Source organism: Cydia amplana, chromosome 8 (genome assembly GCF_948474715.1).
Source record: "Cydia amplana chromosome 8, ilCydAmpl1.1, whole genome shotgun sequence".
Lineage (NCBI taxonomy): Eukaryota > Metazoa > Arthropoda > Insecta > Lepidoptera > Tortricidae > Cydia > Cydia amplana.
Window position 1 is genome coordinate 5,133,372 of NC_086076.1, and position 27,936 is coordinate 5,161,307.

Below are 27,936 nucleotides of genomic sequence, written 5' to 3' on the forward strand. Positions count from 1 at the left end.
CGCGTACTTATCTTGAGCCCGGAGCTTATAGCTGGCAATTACCCTCAATGTGTTTTTGATTCACACATTTGGCGCGAAATAGCGAAAACATAAGGATGGGAGATGGAAAGATGGAATAGGCGTTCTTTCTTACACTGTCCAAGACAAGTGTCCAATAATAGTCTAGTGGTCCTAAACGATATGTCAGCAACGTGACGCCATGCGACCCATTTATATCAAGTAAGTACATATATTACGAGTAGCAGTAGCACTAGTTACGTCTTAGCCTAGTAGTAGTTGTACTGTTACTTAGAAAAGGATAGTTTAGCTCGCGTGCGAAATTTATCATGTATAAATTAATTGCTGGACTGCTGGTGTTCCGATTCTTCAAATATTTGGTTTCTATCATAGTTTATTATCTCGTAACGACTTCTGAGTGCAAGCAAGATGCTTTGAGGTGAATATGCATCTATAATAATATATTATGTCTTATAACCAACCTTATACACGTGCAACCCACCCAACCCAATGTACTTATAGTATCGCTATACGTTACGACGATTAGACTCTCACCACTCTCAGTAAGTTCCATTTGTAAATATTATTTCAATTAAATAAAGATTGGTGTTGCAACTTAATACGATTTTATATTCGACAGAATTTTTTTTTATATTCTAACCTTAAGATCATATTTCACGTTAAATAATTTGCCTATTATGAAGTTATTTTGATAAACGTAGTCCATAAATAAGCAAAGCTATAGAAATAGCTCTTCATCATTCCGCACTTTCTTCCATCATTTTTCCTTTTCATTAATCCTCGTCGCCCCGTCAACTCGTGATCTTACTTTATCGGGCCACCTATACATAAAACCCGGAGGAAATGCCCTTCACAAGTTCACTGTTCAGAATTTTATGTGATAATTCGCACTTGTTTAAATAAGGCGTTCTAGAAGTCTTATTTCAAAATTAGCTATGCTTGCATTATAATTGGTATAATCACTAGAACACAACATTTACTTATTGATACATAATTAGACACGTAACTACTAGTCAAACCCGTTCCTTATCGCTTCCGGTGCAAAAGTGCCCATAATGCTCACGGCATTACCCCGCTGGATGGCTATGGACAGCCTCTGCACCAGAAACGATTCGGAGCGGGGATCCTCTCCCTTTCAAAATTGTGCGATTGTATATTCAAAATGGTTTCAGAAATAAATTGGAACTACGCGTTCGTCATCTGTTAATATATACTGTGACAAAATGAAATTAGTACCATGCTATAGAGAGATAACTCTTTTTGTTAAGCTACTTATCAGAGAACGTTAGAATTTTGATAGATAGTCTGATACGTAACTTTTGATGCTAACTGTACGTAATTCCTGCTTTACGAAAACCGATTCCAAAACGGATATTATAAAGGACTCCACAACAACTTGCGTTAAGCCCTATCTGCAATGAAGTACCTATCCAAATCTCAGAGAGCAAAAAGAAATCACATCCTCGAAAATAGATCGGTCTTCATGTGAGCTCATCATTCGCGAGAAGCGTCAGCGTCACGACTGTAATTAATTAGGGTCCCGCAAAAAGGTGTCGAGGTCCAGTGACTGTGACGCAGGCTCCTGCGGCAAGGCAGTATCCGCCCAAATGCCGACCTGGCCGCCCGCGTCTCTGGCCGGGCGCGCAGCCTAACCCGCGCGAGCTTGTAAAAACGTTCCTCTTTTGAAATTCTCTTTTAATTTTGGAAGACTTTATAGTGCCAGTTACATTTCGTAGACAATTTTATTGTTTATCGGTAAAGTTAAATCAAGGTTGACTTTAAAGTTTGGTTTAGTTTACATTAATCATTATTGCATGCCGGTTTTAAAACTTTAGAAAATCGAAGTTCAATTTTATTAGTATGTCCTATCTTGTGTCCTAATAATCAAGAGTTTTTATTACCTAAACAACGTTACTAGTTAATATAATTTTAATTTAATAGCTGCTGTTGGGTAGGTGCCTATGTTAAGCAAATTATGTACGTCCATATACGAATATACTTATTTTATACCTACCATGAACCCCCCTTATATCTTTCGCTTAGTCGAAAAGTAGGTACATTTACGTACATTTTAATGGCAAGCCAGTCTTCACAAATATGTATTATCTTAGAACCCAACAGACTAGAAATATTCAATTTTCTGAAATAACGCTTCATTTCCTCATAACTCTCATAAGTACCTACTTCGTATGACGTAAGACATGTACAGCGAAATCTTATAACAGAAAATGCTACAACCATTCCTTTTGCCGACAATGTATATAGTTATTCTATCGACTTCAAATGTAGGTATGAAATTTAATTTTATTGAAGGTACTTTGTAAATTTTAAACCATCAGAACGGCTTCGAACATCTAATAAAGTTTTCTCATAATTAACTTTTAAGAGTTGATCCTGCTGCTAATATTAATGTTGAAGATAAGCAGCGTAAATAACACTTCATAACTTTAAGAAGTTAATGAGATTTTATCTACATAATTATTTGAGTCTTACTACCGGGCCATTTTAATGATAAAACGAACAGCGATACATAATAACCTAAAATCTACTTAACCTATTACAAAAATCTTAACCTAAACTAAAGTAAAACCTAAACTACCTACAAACACAAGAACTAGGTATTCACAAAATTCCCCCCGCGCCCCTCCTGATGCAAAGGAGCCCATCACGCTCGCCGCGTTGCTTCGTTGAACAGCGATGGACAACCTTTGCATAAGGAACGACCCGGAGCGAGGGATTGTTTGAGTTACATTACTATCTACAGGGTGCCTCCTGTAACAGGAGCAATAAATTAAACTAAAGGCTGTACTCCTCAAACTGACCAACATTTGTTCAGCAACTTTTAAAAATGATGAATCCTTTAGACTTGCTCTTTTTCATACAAAATAAATATTGCCTTCAATGTACGCTGACATCAGTGTGTTTGACGTTGCTTGTCACGCTTTAAACATAGCAAAATTTGCAATACATTGCGTCTTAGAATAAACTTTAAAGTGTAATAAAATTCAAAACATGACTTATTTTCAAAAGTTGCTGAACAAATGTTGGTCAGTTTGAGGAGTAAAGCCTTTAGTTTAATTTATTGCTCCTGTTACAGGAAGCACCCTGTATACTACTTAGGAACTTAGCTTCGTTATGTCAGCATAACTTCACCAGTTCTCGTGTAAAGTTTCTACTTAGTCAACAAGTTTATGCGAAGAACATACATCTCTATAATTATAGGTATACAATACAATACAAATACTCTTTATTGCAAACCTCATTACAGAAAACAATACAAAGAATACAGAAAAGATGAGGGTAAACGACAGGCGGTCTTATCGCTAAAAAACGATTTCTTCCAGACAACCTTTATGTTGATATAAAAGAGCCAGATATATAAGTACCGTATCCCATCAACTAACAAGATATCTTCATGTCATTTAATCCTATACTATTAAACAAACATCTTCCAGGCATATAATGTGAGATTATGCTTTAATTCAATATTGGTTTTCACGCGCGACGACTGATATAACTATGGTATGGTATTATTAATGGATTCTCCACCCATCAAAATTATATATGGAACTACAGACTTCACTGTATAACAATTATGCAGTTCTTAAAAGGTATCACTTATTTTTCTGCCAGCAACACATACTTACATAAAACAATGACAACTAAGCACAAGAAAGCAGCCTCAAAAAATGTGAGTTTACTTATAGCTTTTTAGCATACACCTTACAGCTAATGATGAGTCAGGCCTATAAAGCGAAACGTCTTTTTAGTGATGTGTAAGCTCCCTGGATAAAAGGTATTAAGGTAGGGTGGTAGGGTGAAGTAATGTCCCTGGTTACGGCGTGGATCAACAATGTGAACTTTATGTCACAGGTTTCGTATCAGAATTGAAATCTACGTGGATGACATTACCGAAAGCGGCAATATTCCACACAATTCTGCATTTGTCTGTATCTTTATGTATTTTACCAAATTCCTTGGCAACTGGTTATCCAAGGCAAAACCCAAATATTACCAAATAGGATAGGTACCTATTCAAATGTTAAATGATAGTTTATCAGTAAACATCACTAAATAAATAATCTTTGACTTTGTAAATAGATGTAAATGTAAAATAAATGAAGTACAATAACCATGGTAACCAAAATATAAAGTCTTGTTTTCCTGTTTATTGTAATATATCATGTGCTTTTGTACTGTTCGTTATTTAAGCAACATTAAGACGCCTTTGAATAAAATTATCATCAATTTCGACCTATTTACATCATTTCACCCCTGAATATTTCACAGACCGCAGTTATAAAGTCAATGAGATTTTAGGTAAATAATATGTCCACCATAATAGAATATTTTATACAAAAAAATGATTTTTCGTATCTTTTAAACAGTTTTACTTAGACACTAGAAATTGAAAAATATTTGCTTTGCGTCGCAATTTTAATTACAAAGTCCAATAACAAAAATATAACACAATTATAGAAATATTAATCACATAAATATGAATGAAAGAAATTAAAGCTGCTACAGAGGGGTTTAAAAATAGTACTTTGTCCATCCAAGATTTATAATTACAAAGATGGCGCACTGATCCCATACAACAACAATACGAATTCAATTCCAATGTAGTCCAATGGTGCTATGAAAATAATCCTAAACCAATAACGGCAGCCAAAACTTAGGCAGATGTTTACGATGGCGTCGCGGGCTCGATTTCAGTAAGTGCCTCTCTGAAGGAGTCACGCTTTGGTGGAAGCGATGGGGCGTTGGTGCTTTTTCGTATGTTGTCATTTTTAAATGTTCTACTGTTGAAAGTACTGCATGAAGTCCTACGTTATGAAAAATAGTCTGTCAAAACCTAATGAATCTTGGTATCCTTAAAATCATCTTGACCATTCATTTGTTATTAAACAAAACGTAAATTCGGCTATAAAAGCTTGCTAATAAAACGTAATTTTTGAGAGAAACACTCAATACCTAAGTTTTAGATCCGCTTAATTCCGCTAAACCCATTTCTAGTCTAGTAACAGCTATCTGTTACATTTTTTACGTTTTTTTGTTACGTTTAGTAATTCTGTAAAACAAACAACGCAACTTCTGCTTTTTATAATTTGAATGTACCTACTTATAATAAAACGCTCCTTATAATATAATAGTTACACAACTACACGTTCCGCTTACTGCCGCTACAGACGTAGCTTAACATACAGAGGGCGATTGAACAAAACTTTGGCAAGAGTTTGAGCGCGTCTTGCCTTCACCGGCAACGCCCTCTAGCCTAATTACCACAATCCATGCCTCACCTTAATCTCTCCTCCACAATCAACATTTTAATTACAATTTTCATGTTGTTTAATTAAAAAGAAAACAGAATATGACTGAATTTAATCTTCAGCTTAACCTCGCTTTGTTTTCTTTAAAGCTTGATAAATTTGGAAAACGAAAGGGTCAATTCTTTGATGTTTTGCTTTACGCTTGGGCGCCCGGTTTTTAAATTTAAATGCAACAGATTTTTCTTATTTATTTCTTAATTTGTTTAACATTAAAATTGGCGTTTTGGGAATTGAATAAATATGAGATAGGTCTTTGCATATTACTTCCTATAGTTAAAATTACCAAACAATAATTTTAAAGCCTTTTTCGATTCTAAAATGATAAGCCGTACCTAGTCTTTAAAATAAGTAGTTTTAAGTACGTAGTAGTTTTTGACGTAGAACTAATGTACTTAACTGCAACAGCTATTACATTACTTTTTATGGCAATAGCCGACACTAGGCCAAAATGGTAATGTTTTATACCCATACGGGCTACCGCAGACCAGCATGCAGTGTTATATCAATTGCTAACCAAACATACGACAAGTAAACTATATAGGGGTCTAGTATAAAATGGCCTCTCTGATGACGTGTATCGTGTATTGCTATCTAAAGAAGAAAGTTGAACTGGCACAGAGGACAAATTTTTACTCGTAACTCTCGCGTGTTCAGACAACCAACGGGAACAAGCGGTCTGATTAATAAACTTGTCTGCAATAAAGTCGTTATAATATGAAATAAACAACAAGTAGTTTAGATACTATCTATGGCTTTCAAATAGTTTTTGTGTAGGACATTCGCTTAAAATACATGTAAGTACTTTTGCGTGACGACTGTATGTAAGTATTATGACATAAAACTTTAAATATACATTGTCATCACACAGTTCTGGGTGCTCGTAAGTATATAGTGTCATTCAATAGAACTTGCTAACTATGTAAACAAACCGCCATACTAAAACTGACACTGACTGTCAATTTACTAGTAACTTTTGTTTACATAGTTAGCAAGTTCTATTGAATGACACTTTACACTTAAAACTTTGAATTGTTCTCAAACCTTAATAGAGGTTTTAATTACAGTAACTATACGCTTTAAATCTAGGAACACGGGAATGGCGACATTAAAAAGTTAATTGTGCAATAACCAGAGTAACCATAGATTTAACTACAGACTAATTCGAACGTATATTAACATCAAAACTATATTTGAATCACGTCGTGTTTATTTAGTTATTGTGCGTCTCGCCCGCCCAATACATGTACGGACAAACCCATTTACACCCCTCTATAGTTCATTTTTTTTAGCATTAGAAATAAGGTAAACAATCTTGATGTGTCTTTTAATTGAAAAATACATTTTAAAAATAAGTTACGGTAAATATGTAACAATCATGAATCTAATACGATCTTTTATAGTCTTCTGCTTTCATAAGTAATAGTTATTGATTTTTAAAAAGTGTTTTTCAATTAAAAGACATGTCAAAATCGCTTACCTTCTGTCAAGTTCTTTCTAATGCCAAAATAAACGAACTATAGGGATTGCATTTCACAAAGTCCTTTCTTAGTGGTTAGGCTGGCTGTCGTCTCACACTATCAAAAATTATAAATACTTAAATAAAAAATATTTGGGGACAATCTTACACAAATCGACCGTTGTTATTCATCAGAATATGATTTTTAAGCTTTGTTATTACAGATATGTTACTAATCATGTATAATAAAAGCTTTGTTGCAGACAGCACTGTCGTTCTTATCTTACGTGGCACTTAATTGAATTAAGTTTCCTCTCGGCCTCGTATTTTTGCGAACAAAGGAACACATGTGCCTTTGTAGGGAGTTTAATTACTTATTAGCCTTTGAGTCAATCCACCTTACTGGAATAAATACAGCTTCTGCAAATAAAACATTATTCTTTTTAGCAAATGATCTGTTGTTACAATTTAACAATAAAAAAAGTATAACTTATATTTTGAGGGTACGGTCTAGCAGAAGAACCGGCTCAAGCTGGCTGTTATAAGTCTTTACTTATTCTTTTTTTTAATCATCCGGAGTACGTATTTTAAGTGGACAAACCTGGTCACACACACAACCACACACTACAAATACTTGGAATAAATTCCTATCATACATATTTCTGGCAAAACTAATAATTAATCTCCAAAATTAAATTAAATATAACTGACAAAATTGTCCTAAACAATTTAAATTAAAGACTAAAGTTTATAATCTGAACATTACTGAAAAATTATATGAAATAACTACGACAAAATACGTTATCACGTATTTCGTTTACCACATCCTAACATAAATTCTGGAGGCTGTTCTCACTCGTGTAAAACCTCAACTCAAACAACATCTTAAAACCTCTGCCGGTACATGTAAACTCAATTAAAGTTACGTTGAAACTGGACTACAAGTTGTACTTAAAACTAGTGCCGTCAGAGTTTGTGATCCTAGCAACTTGAGGCTTAAACTTATCTGCGGTTGACCAGTACACGTTGCTTTATCCTTGGGTTAGGTAATGTTTAACACAAACAGTACCAACTGAATATGAATAAGCGCATCATGGTTGCAAGCGTCAGTTTAGGAGTACCTAAGAGTTATCTGTCGTGGAATCACCAAATGGACCCTACGGAAGACCAGCGCTGGCTTTATAGCTAGCATTATGCTGAGTTGGGTCCATTTCGTGATGCACACTTATTAATTTCTTCTTTTCTTGCTGTTGTTGTTGTCTGTATATATCCGTACATGTTTTGTGATCGTCACGAATAGAAATCTTTTATCTTATCTATTATCTAAGCTAGCGCATTAAATAAGTTATCGATTTAATATTAAGTCACCAATATATTCATTTAACAATATAGCGTGGTTTAGTTTTAGGGGGTACTAGGTACAGTCAAAGCCTTTAGGAACCAAAGCAATTCTCAAGGCAATTGTATGAGAAATTTAACTCAATTGTTACTTGAGACAGCATTTTTACGACCCCATTAAAACCAAGACCTTATTAACGATGTAATTGTGTCCTTGTTATTTGGTCTAAAAGTGTTTAACAATTGTAAATAGGTAAGGGTTTCTTGTTCTCGTGGAAATTTTACTAAGTCGATTGTTTCTACAAACTTTTCTGACATTACAATAATGTCAGAAAAGTTTGTAAAAACAATCCACTTAGTAAATAGAGTCTGTGCGGAAAGAGAAGAGTCGTGAAATGTAGGGGAGCCCATACATTCTACGACTCTTCTCTTTTCGCACAGACTCTATTCAATTTTGCATACAAATGCAAAATATTTAGATTTAGATCTATAATAAAAAGTTACTTTATCCATTTGATTTTGTTAGAACTGAATTCCCTTATGCAGAGGGCGCAACATGTCTCCAAAATGCAAAGAATCAAAAGTAAGGATTCCGTTCATATACCTAAGGCGAGCGAATATGCTCAGCAACAAAATGTGCACAAACGCCATTTGCGCACCAATTTTCTGGCCCACTTTGTAGTGTTTGTAAGGCCCGTTTTTCCGAAGTAATATGAAGTCAATGCCAAAATGTAAATAACTAGGAAACAATAATACCTATTCTGCAAGAATGTCCAACAGCCACCTGGGACTTTATTGTGCTGACTTGACATTCCCCAAAGGAATTGAGTGCTTATTGTGCTTTTCTCCTGTTCCAATTGTTGTGAAACCCAGGAGCAGCTCTGCTCAGATGCGACAAGTTGATTAGTTAAATTTTTATTAACGTTGAGGTTCTCTAAAAACACTTGATAAAACGTTTAATTTTAATTACTAGAGAAAGAAACTTTAAAACGCTCTCCTGTAATACCTATGAAATATTCTCAAAATACCTATCGCTTATAGGTCCTTTCCACCGTCGAAAATACTGTTTAGGATTTTCACACTTAGGTACCTTATAATTTATTTGCAGATTTATTCAAGGTTTACACTATCATACTTGTATCATGAATATAAAATGATCGTAGTTAAATGTCATTAATTTATGTCAAAGTTACTATCCATGGTTTGATCTCAAAGTTAATGACGATGTCAAACCGCGCGGCAGTGAAGCAGTTATCAGATTACTCAAATTGCCTGTCTAAGTTTGTCTAGAGACGTGACAAGGAAACATGCTATTAATTACGTAATTGGTTATGTTCTTACCTAATAAATCCTTAATAATTAATTGTTTAGGTTTGTTGGTTATTTTGCTAAAGATAACAGTTACAATTGTTTGTATATGTGATTAAACTGTTTTGCTTATTAGAAGTATGGTGTTCTCTCGTCAAATAGTCTAGCCTAACCATACCTACTCTGTGTGCTGAAAGTCACGATTGGTGTAAATTAACAAAGACCTATACAAAGACCTGTCAAAAAGCTGTGAAACATGTTGGACACGCGACGCCTCTGAAATTATAATGAGCTACCTTTATCTCACTTCAGGGCAGGCTTTGTCCAAACTCTGGGACTAGCACGAGCGCCTTCGCGAGTGCTATATAATGATTATCATTATATAATTATATCAAAGACAAAGACAGTAAGAGATAGCAGGTTACAGACCAGCAGGTGAGGCAAGAATATTTTGTCGCTATAGGTACTGAATTTTTCACATGAATAAGTGTTTTTAATTAGCATTTATATCACTAGTAGTAGGGTTTGCACGACGGATCCGAAATGTATGGGAAGATCCGCAGATCCGGATCCAGATCCGGATAATTTTATACATTTCGGATCCGGATTGCAAACCCTAATCACTAGCTATCATTTATAGCTTATGCTCTATGTGGTTGCGTAGATCGGTTATGCATAAAAGTCGCTTTCTTTTCTCAATTAGGACAACGGGTAAAGATTATTTTATTCTCGTCATCTTTTACAGCTTTTGTTGGGACCGCACGGGACGTTTCCAACGAAGGCCAGGAATAAAAACTTTGCCTGTCACGTTTGATTTTATTGCAGTTGGTTATAAGTTGACATTGCTCTAGTTTTTATGTACATTGCCGTAAAGAGGATACTTAATCTGGTTAGAATCCTATTGGGAAGTTCATTAGATAAAATGAGCTAGAACCTCTATTTTCGGTAGGAATGTCGCAACAGGAATGAATCTGCAGTTGCCATCCGAATATCACCTTAACAAAGAAAAGATATTTGTACCAAACATTAATAAGGATCTTCTGTTTTCTGTTGCATAAATGAATAAGCAAACTTAGCAAACATACGTAAATATACTGCCTTTTTTTTTTCAAATATTAACTTTAAATATAAGTTTTTCAATGTGTACCTATGTAGGTACGACACCCTAGCTTTTGGAATGAGTGGAACTAATTTGATTTTTCTAAATTTAAATACAATTTGTAGCTGAAAATACTACCAGGCATGATAACAAGGTTTTATGGGTCGCAATTTATCCCGGGCGGCTAGTGCGGGCTCGAGCGTGGGTCTCTTATACGACTGACAGGGGGCGGCTAAAAGCTCTGATTTCTGAACGGTTTGTTGAAAAGTATTCACTACTAGGTATGTTGACCACACATACCTAGCATAAATACCAAGTGCATTTAAATTAGAATTAGTATTTTGAATTTGTTCAAACACATAATGCGCGGGGAAAAGGTGTATAATAAAGCGCATTTGAAAAAGGTCATACGGTTGTAACTGAACCTGCAAAAAATGACAATTAAGTGTTCACATGCCTATTGATATTTACTTTTCAATGCCATCAGTTGTAATTGAAATGATCTTTCTAATTCTTTATTTTATTACATTCTCTGAACGAATATTTTCAATAAAAGCTATCGCGTATAATTTAACTAACCCATTTCGAACGCTACATTAAGCTCAATGACTCTTCGTCGAAGATCTAAATGTGGTTTCCATGTAATTTCACAATCTGCTCGTTAAAATGTTATATTCATCTTTCGAATATGCACATGGGGTTAGGGATTTTATGTTGAATAGAATTTTTCTATTTTAATAATACAATTTACTTACTTCAAGAAGCAAGTATTCAAATTAATAGACATGTAATTTTTTCCTGGCACTATGTCGGCTTTTTGCCACGGCTTATGGGAGCCTGGGGTCCACTTGCCATCTAATATTTACAAGGTCCTATACCAAAATCACGCTTGAAATTTATAGCCCCAAGTACGAATAGTACAAACATAAGTTGCTCAAACGTGTACTTAGTACATGGCGTCAATTCTCGAGGATTCGATGTGGTGTTGACATTAGATTTCGTGTTTTTGCATGGAAATGTGTATTTGTGTGCTGCTAGTTCAATATCCTATGCTTAAAGTAAGCACGTGGGTACTAACTACTACGACGAACATTTATTATAGATCGCGTTTGAAAGGCACGAGTCCGTATCCATTGAAATTGATACAGGGACCGGAACCGGTTACCTTAACCGGGGTTTTTCATAGGGTTATTTTAGAAGTGGTTATAAAAACCCCTACCATAACGGTAACCGTCTGATAAGGTAACACTTTGATTCGGTAACCGTATCAGATCGAGTTAACCCCTGTTACCGGTAACCGAAATAAAAACCCAGTCGATTCTGTTACCTCATAATAAGGTTTTGAACCAGTTCAAACGATTGTAATCTTTACGCAGACTTAAATTCAACTCATTATTGAATAACCGTGGTTGGCATGGGCGGTCTATGAAGCCTCCAGCACAAACAAGTTTTTTTGCCGGTAACTTCGCTTATTGTCAATTCAAACAATATTGCACTTTGAGTCCTTAAGCTAAAGTTGAAAACATAAGTGAGCGATTACAGTATTATTTTGGAGCGACAGCCGCAGGCAGCGTGGTTATTCCTTTGTTTATCTTTATACCTGTGTGTTCCTATTGTTGTGTTTCGGAGCAATTCTAGTTTAGAAATGTTTAGAAAAGGGGTTGCAAGTAAACAACGTCCTATCCTAGTAATATCTGCTATTATTTACATAGTTATATTTTATGCTACTTAGATTATTATTTTTATTTTCGGGTTCACACTTGGTATGTACCTACAGATTAAAGACTGATTTAAAGAAAAATTTTTACCTAACTAGTAATTTTACTGGTACATAGTTAGGTATAATTTATCTTTAGATTCCAGAGAATAGAGATAGAGTGATTAAAAAAAATCACTTTGTGATAAAGATACATGCGCTAGTGGATTGTGGTAGATATTTTACCATTGTTAACAAATGACATATGTACTAGTTATTACGAGCTTATTTTATAATAAGCAATTAAAGTCTATTCTTTATCCAGTAGACTAAAATGACATTTCACAGTATGAAATGAAATGACACATGATGTTCATTCATACTATGAAATGTCATTTTAGTCTACCGAATAAAAAAATAGACTTTAGTTTAAAATGTTTTCATATGCGGTGAGTTTGTATGAGCTAAAAGCCGTAATTTACCTTGTACCGCTTAATGCAGCGATCAGAAAATATATATCTATAGCAGTGATAAATAAACTTATTTTAATACTTCAAATCTTTCATTAATACCAGAATTCATTATATTTATTGGGTATCTATAACATTGCTAGGTGAAATAGTTTTGTTTAAATTAAATAGATACATACATACTTAGTAAGCAGTGTTGGTCATTCAAGAATAAAATCATTATTTAAATAAGAATTCCTAAGAATAAAATCATGTTGATTTTATTCCCGTCAAAATTATTTAAATAAATTTGATCGGAAATAATTAGTATGTGAAAAAATTGAATAAGAATAATTCTTAATCAAATAAATGTAATCCCATCAAAAACATTACATGTAAAAAGGTGCAAGTCTCGCAACGCTTTTACTACAAAAAAGTTTTGAGATGTAATGTGAAACCAAGTCGGTTATTTTAATCAGTGCCAGGGGGTGTTAAAACCGTATCAATAAGATATCTTTAATTTGTAATACGTATAATGACTTGGCCATCGCACGGCTGCATAATGGCAAAAGGATCATCGTCACCTATTAAAATAATTCTAATTGAACATAACGTTAGCGCTAATTGCAGTTTGAGCATTACACATATTTACGAGTACGGTACGAGTAAAGCATTATGTGCGATTGCCAAGTCATTATATGTATTACAAATTAAAGATATCTTATTGATACGGTTTTAATACCCCCTGGCACTGATTGAAATAACCGACTTGGTTTCACATTACATCTCAAAACTTTTTTGTAGTAAAAGCGTTGCGAGACTTGCACCTTTTTACATGTAATGTTTTTTTAAGGGATCTCATCTCTTTTTGTAGGCAGTCCTTCTTTTCGGGTACTCATACCCATACTATGTATACACATATCATAACTAAATATATCTTCATTTATGAACTGCAACAGTAAATTTGTAATATCATATATTTATATGGGATTACAAACTTACTTATGCAGTTCTTAGATCTTTAAAACGTGAGTGATATTGCAATATTTTTTAGGTGTACCCTTTATGTGGCCATTAAACCCTAACTCTGTACCAAATTTCAGCTCTCTGAGTTTATGGGAAGTACTAGTTCTATTCTGATGATCATGAGTGAATGAGTGTCATAAATGCGAAACTTTGCTTTCGCTTAACTTCGGAACTAAATGACCTACAGACTTGAAATTGGATTTTAAGTATGTGATTATAACTTACTGGATGACGAAAATTTCTGCGTTCTGGTCTTATCCAGAGGTTCTCAAATAGGGGCCTGAAAATGCGGCGAAATGGTTCCAGTAAAGGATGGTACGGCAGTGTTTGCTTCGCGCTCTACTTGGCGGGGGCACTGCCGTGCCCCAAGATCATGATTTTATATTCTAAATAATATTCCTAGATTAAACATGCAGTCTGGGTGCCGTATAGGCGTTACGTATAGATAGAAGTAAATTAGACAAGAAACTACTATGTTTCTTGTCTAATTTATACCTGATTTTATGCAATAAAATCTTACAAATTTAATTTACTGCCGCATAGTCTTGGTATTGGACGATACCCGTATTTCTTTTAATGTGATCTAAATCATCAGGTACAATTCAGCTGCTATGAATAAAAAAAACCGGCCATGTGCGAGTCTGACTAGCGCAGGAAGGGTTCCGCACCATTACGCAAAAACCAACAAAAAAATAACGTTTGTTGTATGGGAGCCCCACTTAGATATTTATTATATGCTGTTTTTAGTATTTGTTGTAATAGCAACAATAGAAATTCATTATTTGTGAAAATTTCAACTGCCTAGCTATCATGGTTCATGAGATACAGCCTGGTGACAGACAGATGGACAGCGGAGTCTTAGTAATAGGGTCCCGTTTATACCCTTTGGGTACGGAACCCTAAGAAAGATGTTTTTAAAGGTAGGATAAGGAATGGCTCGATATGGTGTATTCCTATTTCTCCCCGCCGGGCACAGATGGGAATAGGCGCTTCATTTAAATCATTCCCATATGTCCCCGCCTCATGTATCGCGGCGGTCACGTTGGGCAGGAACAAATGGGGAAAATACTCATGTTTATTTTCTGTTTTCGAATTATGTTTAGTATGTGGTTTCAGTGTCCGAGTTACTACCAAGACTTATGGTGTTTTTAAAAGTGCTTCTGATATTTAAAATTTGCATTTATTATTTAGACGGAAATTAACAGATATTAATATCGTTTGACACAACGCTTGCCGCACGTGTTTAGCAAATGCTGACAAAGAATTCACCACGCCACGACTTAATCCTATTGTTATTACCAATGAGTAATAAATGACGGTCTCAAGTGGAAACACGCCTGCAACTTTCTGCAAATCTAGTGATAAGCGTAGGACTCTTTTCTTACCTGCAGTAATTTACTATCTCATTCACTTTCCGTAGGTGTGAAAGAGATAGCACACGTATGACCTCAAGGCTGATAGGAATCATAAACAAAATACATACATACTTAATACGCAAAGAAATATACATTGAACCATCATAATTATAATTTCGCAGTTTACTTTATATGTAGCTTCATTATAAAATTATCATCACCGTTTCGAAGACTTCAAAAAATGTACCTATCTATCACAATAAAATCTTTTACGCTAAAAAAAAATTCAAATCAATCCGACCATTGAAAAGAGGGGTGAAATTGAAGTGGATTATGTATTGTATATTTAAACACGTATCATCGTTGTTTCTTATTTATTAATAAAGAATACATGTTTTTGGTGCAAATCTAAATAGAAAAGTCACACTCTTTTAATATGTCAATGTTTTAAATGTATAAAATCAATATAACTAAACGGAGAAGGTTTTAATACCGAACATTCATTTTACTATCTATCTATAGTTAACATTCTAATTGAATAAAACGTTATTTAGAATAATCCTACACCTGGAATAAATATTCCGTTTTTTATTTTTCATTTAATAAAATAAAAGTGACATGATTTATTAACTTTTATTTTATTCTAAAATAACGAGTGTAAGAATTATTCTTATTCAAATCGATTGGAATAAGAATAAAATGTATGTTCTTATTCTTCTTCTTATTCAAGTTATTTTTAGTCCAACTCTGAGACTTGAGACTTAGTATGCTTTTTACATTCCAACAAAACTTTCTTCTCCAATTCACGGGATTTTTTTAAACCCGAAAGAGTAAAAGGAATTAAGTAGTAATGTATGTAGTATAAAAATGCAAGCTATATCAATATAAGCCAGAAACCCAGAACGCCTGAATTAAAACTTGGGAACATTTAACTATATACCTAAAGGAAAATACGTCAGGTCTTCTAAATGTTTAATAGAGTAAAAAAAAATGTTTAACAATAAAATTAAATAAATAAATGCTTATGACAAAAATTAATGAACAATGGTTAGGTTATGTTTAATAAACAAAATTAATAAAATTAAAAAAATAAATAAAATAAATAAAATAAATAAAATAAATAAAATAAATAAAATAAATAAAATAAATAAAATAAATAAAATAAATAAAATAAATAAAATAAATAAAATAAATAAAATAAATAAAATAAATAAAATAAATAAAATAAATAAAATAAATAAAATAAATAAAATAAATAAAATAAATAAAATAAATAAAATAAATAAAATAAATAAAATAAATAAAATAAATAAAATAAATAAAATAAATAAAATAAATAAAATAAATAAAATAAATAAAATAAATAAAATAAATAAAATAAATAAAATAAATAAAATAAATAAAATAAATAAAATAAATAAAATAAATAAAATAAATAAAATAAATAAAGTAAATAAATTAAATAAAGTAAATAAAGTAAATAAAGTAAATAAAGTAAATAAAGTAAATAAAGTAAATAAAGTAAATAAAGTAAATAAAGTAAATAAAGTAAATAAAGTAAATAAAGTAAATAAAGTAAATAAAGTAAATAAAGTAAAGAAAGTAAATAAAGTAAATAAAGTAAATAAAGTAAATAAACTAAATAAAGTAAATAAAGTAAATAAAGTAAATAAAGTAAATAAAGTAAATAAAGTAAATAAAGTAAATAAAGTAAATAAAGTAAATAAAGTAAATAAAGTAAATAAAGTAAATAAAGTAAATAAAGTAAATAAAGTAAATAAAGTAAATAAAGTAAATAAAGTAAATAAAGTAAATAAAGTAAATAAAGTAAATAAAGTAAATAAAGTAAATAAAGTAAATAAAGTAAATAAAGTAAATAAAGTAAATAAAGTAAATAAAGTAAATAAAGTAAATAAAGTAAATAAAGTAAATAAAGTAAATAAAGTAAATAAAGTAAATAAAATAAATAAAGTAAATAAACTAAAATTAATACAATAAATACAATATATACAATAAATAAAATTAATAAAATTAACAAAATTAATAACAAATAAAATAAATGAAATAAGTAAAATAAACAAAATAAAAAAATAAACAAAATAAGTAAAATAAACAAAAACATTAAAATAAGCAAAATTAAGAAAATTGTCAAAAATAACAAAATAAACTATTATAAAATATGTAGTTATTAAAACAACTCTTTTAATATATTTATTTCAAGAAATATAAACAACATAAAGTAACCTAAATAAAATTAAAACTACCTACAAAACTAAAACTAAACAAAAAATATGTAGTTAATTTATTATTAACAATTTTTCTTAGTATTTGACTGACGGCACATCACTAAATACGAATGTAGCAAACCAATAAGCAACCGATAATAAAGGTTACCATAACTGAATAAAAACCGGTTAAAAACCCCTAACAAAAACCCTAACGCGATGGGGTTTTGAGATTAACTCGGTTAACGGTTAAGGTTACCGTTTCAATAAGCTTACCGTTACAATCAGGTAACAGTATGATAGGGTTACCGAATGATAAGGTAACCGAATTGATTGGGTTACCGAATGGATAGGATTAAGCGTAAAGAGGGGTTTTCCGGTCCTTGAATTGATATTATAGTTTCGACTATAGGAACATATTTGTATTTAATTTAAGATTTTTGTTGTATTTGCCTGCATGAATAAAATAAACTTATAGAATATAGGCTATTTGGATTCTTATTTCACCTACCTAATATGTAAAGTTTTATGAAAATATTCTTTGCACAACGGGCTTGCCTCAAGCTTGCTCATTGCTTCCGCACATACATTTTGTTTTAAAAAAAAATTACCACTATGCACAATAATATATAGCATTCAATATGCATGAGCTGATACACACACCTGCTCCATATTTTATTTATTGCATATATATCGTTGAAATTCCGCACCGTGCGCGTTGAAAGGCTGACTGCCACCTTTATTTCTGGATATCCAAAACTGTCTAATAAATATGTTCTCCAGAGGCTTGTCATATCCTTGCAACATACTACATATTATATCATCTATTCAGGCGGATGGTTGTTTACGGAAGCCGCATGGATGGAATACATTATTCCGTGTTGTACGTTCGATACTCTTACGAAAAGCGTGAAATGTGTTACGGAAATTATGCACCTTGTTTTGAGCCACCGTTCTCTTCTTATTAGTTTGTAACTTATGATAACATATAGCGTGCGCTATACTAAAATCTTCATAACTAAAAGAAAAGCTGCAGTGTCCATAGTTACAGAAAATTGTTACTAGAATTCATAATTTATCTCTACGAAACTAAAATAGATTTTTTTATTACTTAGCTACATATTTTTTAATAAACGTTTCCCAAGCAAGCATAAAATTTCCTAAAAGTAATAATATCCTTATTTATTTCCCAATAAGCACTCTCCTGAGCAAGTCTATTCACGCAATGCGCTTACAGGTGTAATACATTTTCGCGGTAAATTGTGAGCCCATTCTTAGTCCTTTTATTGCGACTCGTGGGCCGCTATATATTCAGGAGAGGGCCACTTAATAACGTCTGGCGGGACAAGCCGCGATACCATCAACGTCTCAACGTCAAGTAGACCTGTTACGTTGCAAAACGGAAATATGGAGGACAAAAATAACATTCTAAGCTACATAAATGATATTAGGTATTACGAGTATACTTACTTCGCTGGCTCAGCGATCCGAAGTGGATCTTGGCCTACGACACTAGATTTCGCTATTTGTTCGTATCCATATATTATATAATGTAACAAAAAATAAAAATAAAATTATAAACATGCCATACAAGCCTTGACGTGTAACGCAGCCGGGTACTTCCAATGAAAACCAATAGTCATACATAACTTTGCATATCCCTAAGGGATGAACAAAAATCACGTATTTCCCTGGCTTCGACCCTGACCCGTTTCGCTTCATTTACTTTCATAACAAGCTTGCTTGTGGGTTTAGGATACTCTTGACCAGCCACAAGTATCTATATAACTAAATACGTATTTTGTTTGGAAAAGACAATAGTTACTTACCTGTTGTTCTGAAATTATGTTTTTTGTTAAGTTTGATGGATTTTTTTTTTCATCAGCTATCTAAGCTAACCTTTCTATAGCAACTTCAACGATTCGAATCCAGATTTTTTTTCTTTTGCTCGATAGAAAAATATCACGAACATTATTAGGTCAAAAACACACCTTAATTTTTTAAAACTTTTGCACAAAAACTAAAAATATGAAAATTACCTACTTTTAAATAGATCCCGACCCAGACCAATATTATTATGTTTATCGAACTCATCGATTACCTTTTTTTTATTAAAACTTACAAAGAATAAAAATTCAAAAACATCCTAGCCATCTTGCTCACGCTTACGCTCAATGAGGGTAAGAGAAGAAGAAAAATGGACTAAGGGGCCTTATTCTTTATTTATAATTGTTAAAAATATAAACAAACACTTTAATTTATAAATTAAAATTAATTTAAACCGTTCAGTTTCATAATATCCAAAAATACACATTTCCGCCAGCCGAATCGAAAACCAAGAGCTGAGCATTACAATCCTATTTCTTATTAAGGCCGGATTACATTTATTGTGTTCCTTATTCTGGCACTGGCGTAGCGGCGCAGATTGTATAGTACTGTAGAAGATACTATACTTTTGAATATACTCGTTGTCGATTGAATCTCTTTCAAAATACTTTACTTACTCAATACGTACAGTGCAGGCGATAAAACACACTACTCCTGGCTGAGCAAAGTTCCATCAAATAGCTCGGGTCTTAAGCTGCTCTCATTTATCGGTTGCTTTTCTCTGACCTAATATTTCAGCTACTTTTCAGTCTGTAGTAAAAAAATATAAGGTTTCAAACCACCTTACCTTTGTGGACACATTTTAACTGCAATGGAAAGGCCTGTACCTTGTGGCTCAAAAACCTCAGGTGCTGGTTCACCAGATCGCTGTCAAAAGTAAAAATAGCCCTAATGATAGCCAACCTCCGGCAGGAGACGCCACCATAAGAGGAAGAAGGAAAAGCTTTTCCAGATAAAATAATCATTAAAAACTCTATAATAACATTATTAACTTTTATAAGAATGTGTCAGCAAAGCCTGATTCCGTATCTGCACCATCGCCATGTAATCTATGGCAGTGGGTATTGCAGTGTATTTTCCGCAGTTGGAATAAATGAGCGCAGTCAAAATAGCTGATCGCGGCGGTTACCGGAAAGCGAAGGATTATAGCGGGATGAATCGTAAGTAGGTACCTACTTTGCTGGCGCTGGGAGCATTTAGGGAGCGACGATAAGTACTTTAAAGCTATTTGTGGCGTAATACCTAATGATTATTAGCGCAAGAAGAAGTAGAAGGATCCTGCTTCTTCGTCTTCTGATTTTTATAACAAGTCAGTTACTCGTAGGTATACAGTTTGCATAGCTTATGAACGCTTGGGTTGACGGAAGTGTTGACCCTTTAAAAACTTACATTTAGGTAGTATTTTATTCAGAACTGTGGTCCCTCGAGCAAACCTCGTCCATTTTTAGGGTTCCGTAGCCAAATGGCAAAAAGCGGAACCCTTATAGATTCGTCATGTCTGTCTGTCTGTCTGTCTGTCCGTCTGTCCGTCTGTCTGTCCGTCCGTATGTCACAGCCACTTTTCTCCGAAACTATAAGAACTATACTGTTGAAACTTGGTAAGTAGATGTATTCTGTGAACCGCATTAAGATTCTCACACAAAAAAAAAAATTTTTGGGGTTCCCCATACTTCGAACTGAAACTCAAAAATTTTTTTTCATCAAACCCATACGTGTGGGGTATCTATGGATAGGTCTTTAAAAATGATACTGAGGTTTCTAATATCATTTTTTTGTAAACTGAATAGTTTGCGCGAAAAACACTTCCAAAGTGGTAAAATGTGTGTCTCCCCCCCTGTAACTTCTAAAATAAGAGAATGATAAAACTAAAAAAAATATATGATATACATTACCATGTAAACTTCCACCGAAAATTGGTTTGAACGAGATCTAGTAAGTAGTTTTTTTTTATACGTCATAAATCGCCTAAATACGGAACCCTTCATGGGCGAGTCCGACTCGCACTTGGCCGCTTTTTTTTATACTATCAAACGGCCAACATAATAAACTACTTATTTCATAGTACAAGTGGTACAAGTTAGGCGAGATTTATTGGGCTACGGAAGTACACATTATCATACCCATCATATGGGTATTATTTTCAGTGTTAAAAAATATAATTGCATAATTTGAAAACCACTGTGAAAATAGAATCAAAAGCACCTAACTAATTGTAATTAAACCCAAACCCCTTAAATCAAAATGACAATGAAACTCGACACGAACAAAGTGACTATTTATTTCCCGAGATGTCCTATTAAACAGTTCCCAGTTCGACTCTGCCAAACTAAACATAACTATCGGATATGCGTATAAAATCATTCAATTGTATACGCTACTCTCACGCAATAAAGTACAAGATCTAGTACCCTAATGCACTAACGGCCGTGCTGTAGAAATGTGAATCAGCTTTATAGCCGGCTATACTCGTAAACATCTCGAAACGACTTCACATCGTCTGATTATTGGCAGAGGTGCGAACCGCGCGTGTCCAATTTGAATACTTTGAACGGTTCGTAGCGTCGTAGCGTAGAGGGATATTTTGTGAATTACCTTTTTTAATTCGCTACCTCATAAACGCTAGGCTTTCGACATCGTCTCATATCTTCTATCTGATTATTTTTCACGAGCTGTTTATATACCAATACTTACTTCGTCTTAAGAATCTAACCGCCTAAAAACTTTCTACCAAATTAAGAAAGACTTAAACTAAATGACGTTATCATCTATACCAGCGGTCGGCAAAACACGGCCCGCGGGCCGCATGCGCCCCGTGAACCTGTCACTTGCGGCCCGCGAGCTTCCCTGTCTATTTTGTATGTAAATTGACAAACGACAATGTCTAGTCTAGTCATCAATATTAACAAAGTGCGGCCCGCGTCAACTTCGTTACCTACTATGTGGCCCTTGGCTGCTAAAAGGTTGCCGACCGCTGATCTATACCCTAAGTTTCAATATCACCAAGTTAAAAATCGTTATAAAATGATGTTATAATGATCACGCTATAAATACTTACTCGATTATTTCAGCCCCATTCTTGTTATTTTCGGCAGTAGATAGCAGCTCACGGGCAAAATGATGAATAGCCTACAGTACAGGCTCGAGATATACTGTTATGATAGTCCACTTGGGGTTATTGCCAATCGCATTCAGCCGTATATTTTCGTGATATTCACCCCATCTTCGAATAACATTATCGGTAGGATATAACTTATGATTTGTTTAACGCTTCTTTATATTATGGAATTCTGTTGAGATCTTATATTTACAATTCTTCTTTCGTTGAAAAAAACTTAAAATAAATTTTATCATATAAAAAAATAATGACGTCATTACATTTCCAATAAAGTAAAGTCAGCAGTAAGATACTTTATCCCAGATCCATAAATGGACATAGAAGTCCTGCTCGAAGTACCCTTAGGCATAAGTGCCTACCGGGCGTGCGCTGCAATGATTCCATGTGGTTTTAATCAGTCTGTCTACCTTGCTAGGGCCTTTTGACTAGGTTCGTGGAAGCTAAAGAACAGCATGATGGAATATCGTTTTGTTTTCTTGCGAACCAACTTGCGAAAATGCGAACATGTCTGGGATTTTGATAAAACTTCCACATAAGTATCCATGTGATTCGTTTGCAAGATTAAACATAGCAACTTATATTCCAAGTTTAGAGCTTTCAACTCCAAAGTGCCTACCCACATTTGTGTACAACAAGACTTAATCCCTTTTACTTCTGAGACACTAATGTTGTGCCTCTGGGCCTTCATCGAGACTTTTGGATTCTTTTACCGGATCCCTTCATTTCCTGAGATAAATCTCCGTCCCATTTATCTTCAGCTAAACAGTTAAGTTATGGATACTTAAGAATGTTAGTTTAGCTGATTTTACGACGAATTTATAAGGTGGCTAACGTTATAAGATGAAAAAAAAAATAGTGCATAAAATAAAATAGGGCTACAATCTGACTATGCTAAATGTAGACATTATTATCCACTAGATTTTTTACAGATAACAGTTTTCTCATTAGTACTACAATATCTGGGTGACCGAGCTTCGCTCGGAAAACATATAAAAACTCGAAAATGCGCGTTTCCCCAGAGATAAGACCTAGATCGATTTCTCGCCCCCGAAAACTCCCATATAGTAAATTTCATCGAAATCGTTAGAGCCGTTTCAGAGATCCCCGAAATATATATATATATATAAATATATAAATAAACAAGAATTGCTCGTTTAAAGGTATTAGATACCTCCAAGTTAAACTGCAGGCAGAAAATTGGTAAACCTTATAAATATACCTCCTATGGAACAAGGAAACCTTAAAAACCTCGTTTAAGTATAATAATGAACAGAAACATGATACACTTTCCATTCATTTCATAATTAATACACTTTTCAGGCCTCCTATATAGGTACACTTAATTATACCACCAGGCCGGAGTATATAATATATTAATATTAGATATACCCTTGGCATATAACTGGATTCACAAAAGAGAGTACATGCTTCATATCAGAGACCTCAGACAAGACAAACAATGTTGATTTTATGTAAAAGTAGGCTGAATAAAAATACCAAAAAGACCCTTACAAAATTAATGTACCTATCCCCGAGAATGCTGCCTAAAATTGCAGTTATAGGAAAGATGAAATCGGTAGTAAAATTCAGTACAAACTATAGGTTAAAAACTCTTAGCCTTTCATCTTGACCCCGATTGTCTCAGTCAAGATTCTTGACACGTTCACGCAAGGCATCGTTCATGCCGGCTAAAGTCGAAGGAGAGAGGACATTCCTAATTATAATTGGTCTATTAGTTTATTAGTAAGTATACCTAAGTACTTACTTAATAATTATTCATGATTTTATCAGATTTTTGTTTTTAACTCATGTATTGTTTCATTCATATTACACAATACAGGCGTAGCCTAGTGTGGCAGGCATAGGTTAAGTAAAACCTGTAAACTTTTTGGCAAATAAAACTATTTTTTTTTTTTTTTTTTTTTTATATTATTCCTTAGGATGGAAACAGCAGTAGGGATATGGTGTGTGGTCGCGAACTGCTCTCTCTCTCGTTCTCTCGTTTCTCTCGTTTCGTTAAGTATATATTTAACTGTGCCTTGTGACGCTCGCATTGTGAAAGAAAATTTGCATAAAATAAAAGATTATCAGCAATAAAGTTTAACAAATGAATTAGGTCTGGTAAAAAATATTAGTGATTTGATTTTATAACTTGAAATTTACAAAAGTCTGCTCTATAAGTAGTGAGGGTTGGAATCCAATCAATAAATATTGCGATTTGTGAAGTTTGATTAAACACGAAAAATTATCAATGTTCGAATCAGCAAAAAAACTACATAGTTACTCAAACGATTTATCAAGGGTATATTTGCCAAGCTATCGAGAGAACAAATTTGCTCAGTCCGATATCAAATTGCTTCAAACTTTCAAACTTCAACATTTATTCAGCAAATAGGCCACAAGGGCACTTTTACACGTCAACATTGAATTTACATACAAGCAAAAATAATAATAATAATACATCAACAATTATAAAATACAACTGCAACTACCAAATCAAACTAACGTAATACAATTACTTATAGATGTATAAGGTCTCTTAATGTCGTTTTACATAAAAAAACTATAATAATAATATTAAAATAAAAACAAAACAGATACATGAAAAAAAATCTATACTTATTTAGAGGTGTACATGTCTCTAAGTGTCAGAACTAAAAGATAACATAGTTTATCAAATTATCCTTAGAGATGTATAGGGTCTCCAAGAGTCAGAATCCTGTATGATTAACACATTCATTAAGAGAAAAGAAACATACGAAAACCGAATGAGGCGTCTCACTGCAATTAAATTAAAAAATAAAGTTACTAAATATATTCGTGTTAGCTTAAACAGACCCGTCTCCACAAACAGCACCCATTCACGAGTACGACGCTTATCTCAGCTTGTGACAGCTTGTGTAACAGTTCCATTTAATATTTATTTTATAAAAAAAGCCCACATACTGTAGTATAAGAAACCAGCTGTGGTTAATTTTAGTATACAATATACAAACATTTTCAAAAACCACATAAGTTTCTGAGAAAACGACCCGCGTATGTGCATTGATATGTAGAAGTAAAGCATTGATAATTTCAGATCCTTTATTACAAAACAATATAGGTTAAAAAAACAGAGAGAGAATTTTAGATTACTCCGATTTATGGAAGAAAAAAAATATCATGAAACTAAAATCTTATCTGTTGTTGAAATTAGTATTTCCATATCCTTAATTTTTGACATCACGTTTTTGTTGGAAAGAGCCTAAATTTAAGCAAGGAGTTTTAGTTATTCTCATTCTGTTTCGTTTTTTGTTAAAACGCTTTCGAATAAATTGTAGGTACCCAAGTTACGTACCTATAAATTATACGCAATCAATCCGCAGTTCGTACCTAATTGAATTTGGCGCCCAAACTATTACAGGAATTCCCATTCAATCAATTAGGATTTTCATTCGGTCACAAAAAGCAAAGTCCTTTATATTGAGTTACGGCAAAACAGGAGCTATTTGTGCTAGTTTTTTGGCTAAAAAACTTTACGTTCTACTACAAAAAAAGAAAATATAAATAAGCAGGTGAAGATCTTTGCTATCAGAACTCTTTCGGTTTTCACGTATAAGAAGCTGGGTTACTAGGTCGAAGCGAGTGGAAGTCGGTGAAAATTTATTTAAGCTACTACCTGAAAAGTTGTACATTTTAATGTAGTTTATTTTAATTAAACGTTGTTCCCGTTTGTGGCAGTTGATAACCGCATTAAGCCGCAATGGATTGAATTAATTATCACGAAATTGTGTTTGTTTTCTTGCAGTTTTTAATTGAATTGGTGTGACGTTGAGATTTTAATGCAGTAGAGACATGCGACAATGACTGTGTTCTCAAATATTTTTAACTAACGAACAACTATATAGTGTGTTTAGTTAATTTTTATGTTTAAATTTATGTTAAATGTTCTCCATAAGTTTGAACCGTGCATTTTGTATAAGCGGGTAAAGAGGGATCAAGGTGGGACGCAATTGTTAAACCCTTATCAAAGTAGGTATCATATAAGATGTCACCGAGAGTTTATGACTCCTATATATTCGACATGCGACGAGCTTCTAGAAGGATAAGCCAATCCAATCTACATGCAACATTCAGGTTTTCTATATTTATTCGAGGATTGAAGACTCTCAAACCTTTACAAGGGCCCTTTCTTGGAAAAATAAATAAAAGTCAGGTCTCGTATGTTTACTTTTTCTAAAAAAAAAACATGTTTAAAATATCTATAGACATATTTACTATTACAAGTAGGAATAAAAAAATGACTATGAGTTACGAATTTTATGAAGGACGATTTACGTATTTACCCCACACATGTTATGTAGGTACCTTAATATCATATTAAAAGCCATTGTAATTTTGTAAAGTTCAGCTTATTAAATAGATCCCTAAAGATTTTGCCCGTTTGTTTCAGAATGCTGTATAAATAATTTTCATTTATATACATACTTACTATTACTTACATTGATTTCCTACTTTGCGTTCGTTCATATCGTTCATATTAACAGTAGCGGATAAGGCTACCTTTTTGAGATACGAGTTGCTAGGTACCTATGTAATTTCTTAATATTAAGGTATATGTAAATATAAGGTATTTTACTTTAATAACTATGTACACAACATTATTGTGCCGGTCACGCACCGCACATTCAGTCTAAAATTAATTCACTACTAAAAGAGAAACTTTAAATTCAAACTGTATTCACTCTATCCTACTTAGAATTCAGTTGGTTTAAACTTCCCCTTTATATTAAAATAACTAGACCCCTTTGTCTAACTGGCGAGGATAAATACAACTAGAGGTCTAAAATGTAGTAGTAATAAAGAGGTATTCACTGATGAATTTATTGTTAGTTCCACCATTAAGCCGATCTGCCTATGCATCTTCATATGTATCTAATACATAGCTAAACTAATAGAGGACTGGCATTTTCACAGGTGAACTAAATACTAAATTGTCAATCTCTAGCTTTTAAAACAACTGGTTAACAACGTACCTATCTTACATAGGTATACATTTTTGTCTATGTACAGATTTATAAATCTCAGGTACTTGAAATTAATTATCGCGTGACGAGTATAGGATGGCAGAATATATAATATATTTTACCTTATTTTTAAAAGCACTTATTGTTTAACAAGAAAATTGATGACTTAATATAACTAACAAATCACATTTTCGTTTAGGAACTAGTCTGCAGATAAATTACAAAAGACTAAATCAATTAATTCCTGCGAGATCTACAAATAGATTTCAAGAAACAAAATCCGATCGTTCCTTTACAGTGAAAAAAGTGACTGAAACACAGTGTCGGATTGAAAAAGTGCAATGTCAGTGAAGAATTACGTAATTCGTTCTAAAGTGCAGTGGGCTGGTGGGGGGGTGCAGCTGACGGTTCGACAGTGAATGATCTGGAACCAGTGACGACAGCAGAATGTCAGCAGGTTGGTTAATATGGTTAAGGTATTGTTACTAGACTTCCTTTTAATACAATCATATATTAATAAAAAAAAAAAAAAGAGATGTTGGGGATATCTCAAACGATCTTTTAGTTTTATTTTTTTGTTTGACGAGTGACAGATAGGTTTGCCGAGTGACAGATAGGTTTGCCGCGA

General features: G+C 33.2%; 2 protein-coding genes across 5 annotated transcripts in view; one reads left to right on the forward strand and one right to left on the reverse strand.

Annotated features, from left to right (window-relative positions):
• The window catches only part of LOC134650320 (proteasome-associated protein ECM29 homolog), a 295,370-nt gene that overhangs the window by 13,091 nt on the left and 254,343 nt on the right, over positions 1-27,936 (reverse strand). The window lies entirely within an intron of this gene.
• LOC134650208 (uncharacterized) overlaps positions 1,938-27,936 on the forward strand; it is a 58,594-nt gene continuing 32,595 nt past the window's right edge. For 3 of the 4 annotated variants that reach the window (XM_063505149.1, XM_063505148.1, XM_063505150.1), the window contains exon 1: positions 27,503-27,765. In XM_063505149.1, coding sequence (XP_063361219.1) covers positions 27,756-27,765 — 10 coding nt within the window. In that variant the 5' untranslated portion in view covers positions 27,503-27,755. Of the gene's footprint in view, positions 1,970-27,502; positions 27,766-27,936 lie in introns of those variants that run through there. The other variant, XM_063505147.1, reaches the window with a different exon arrangement.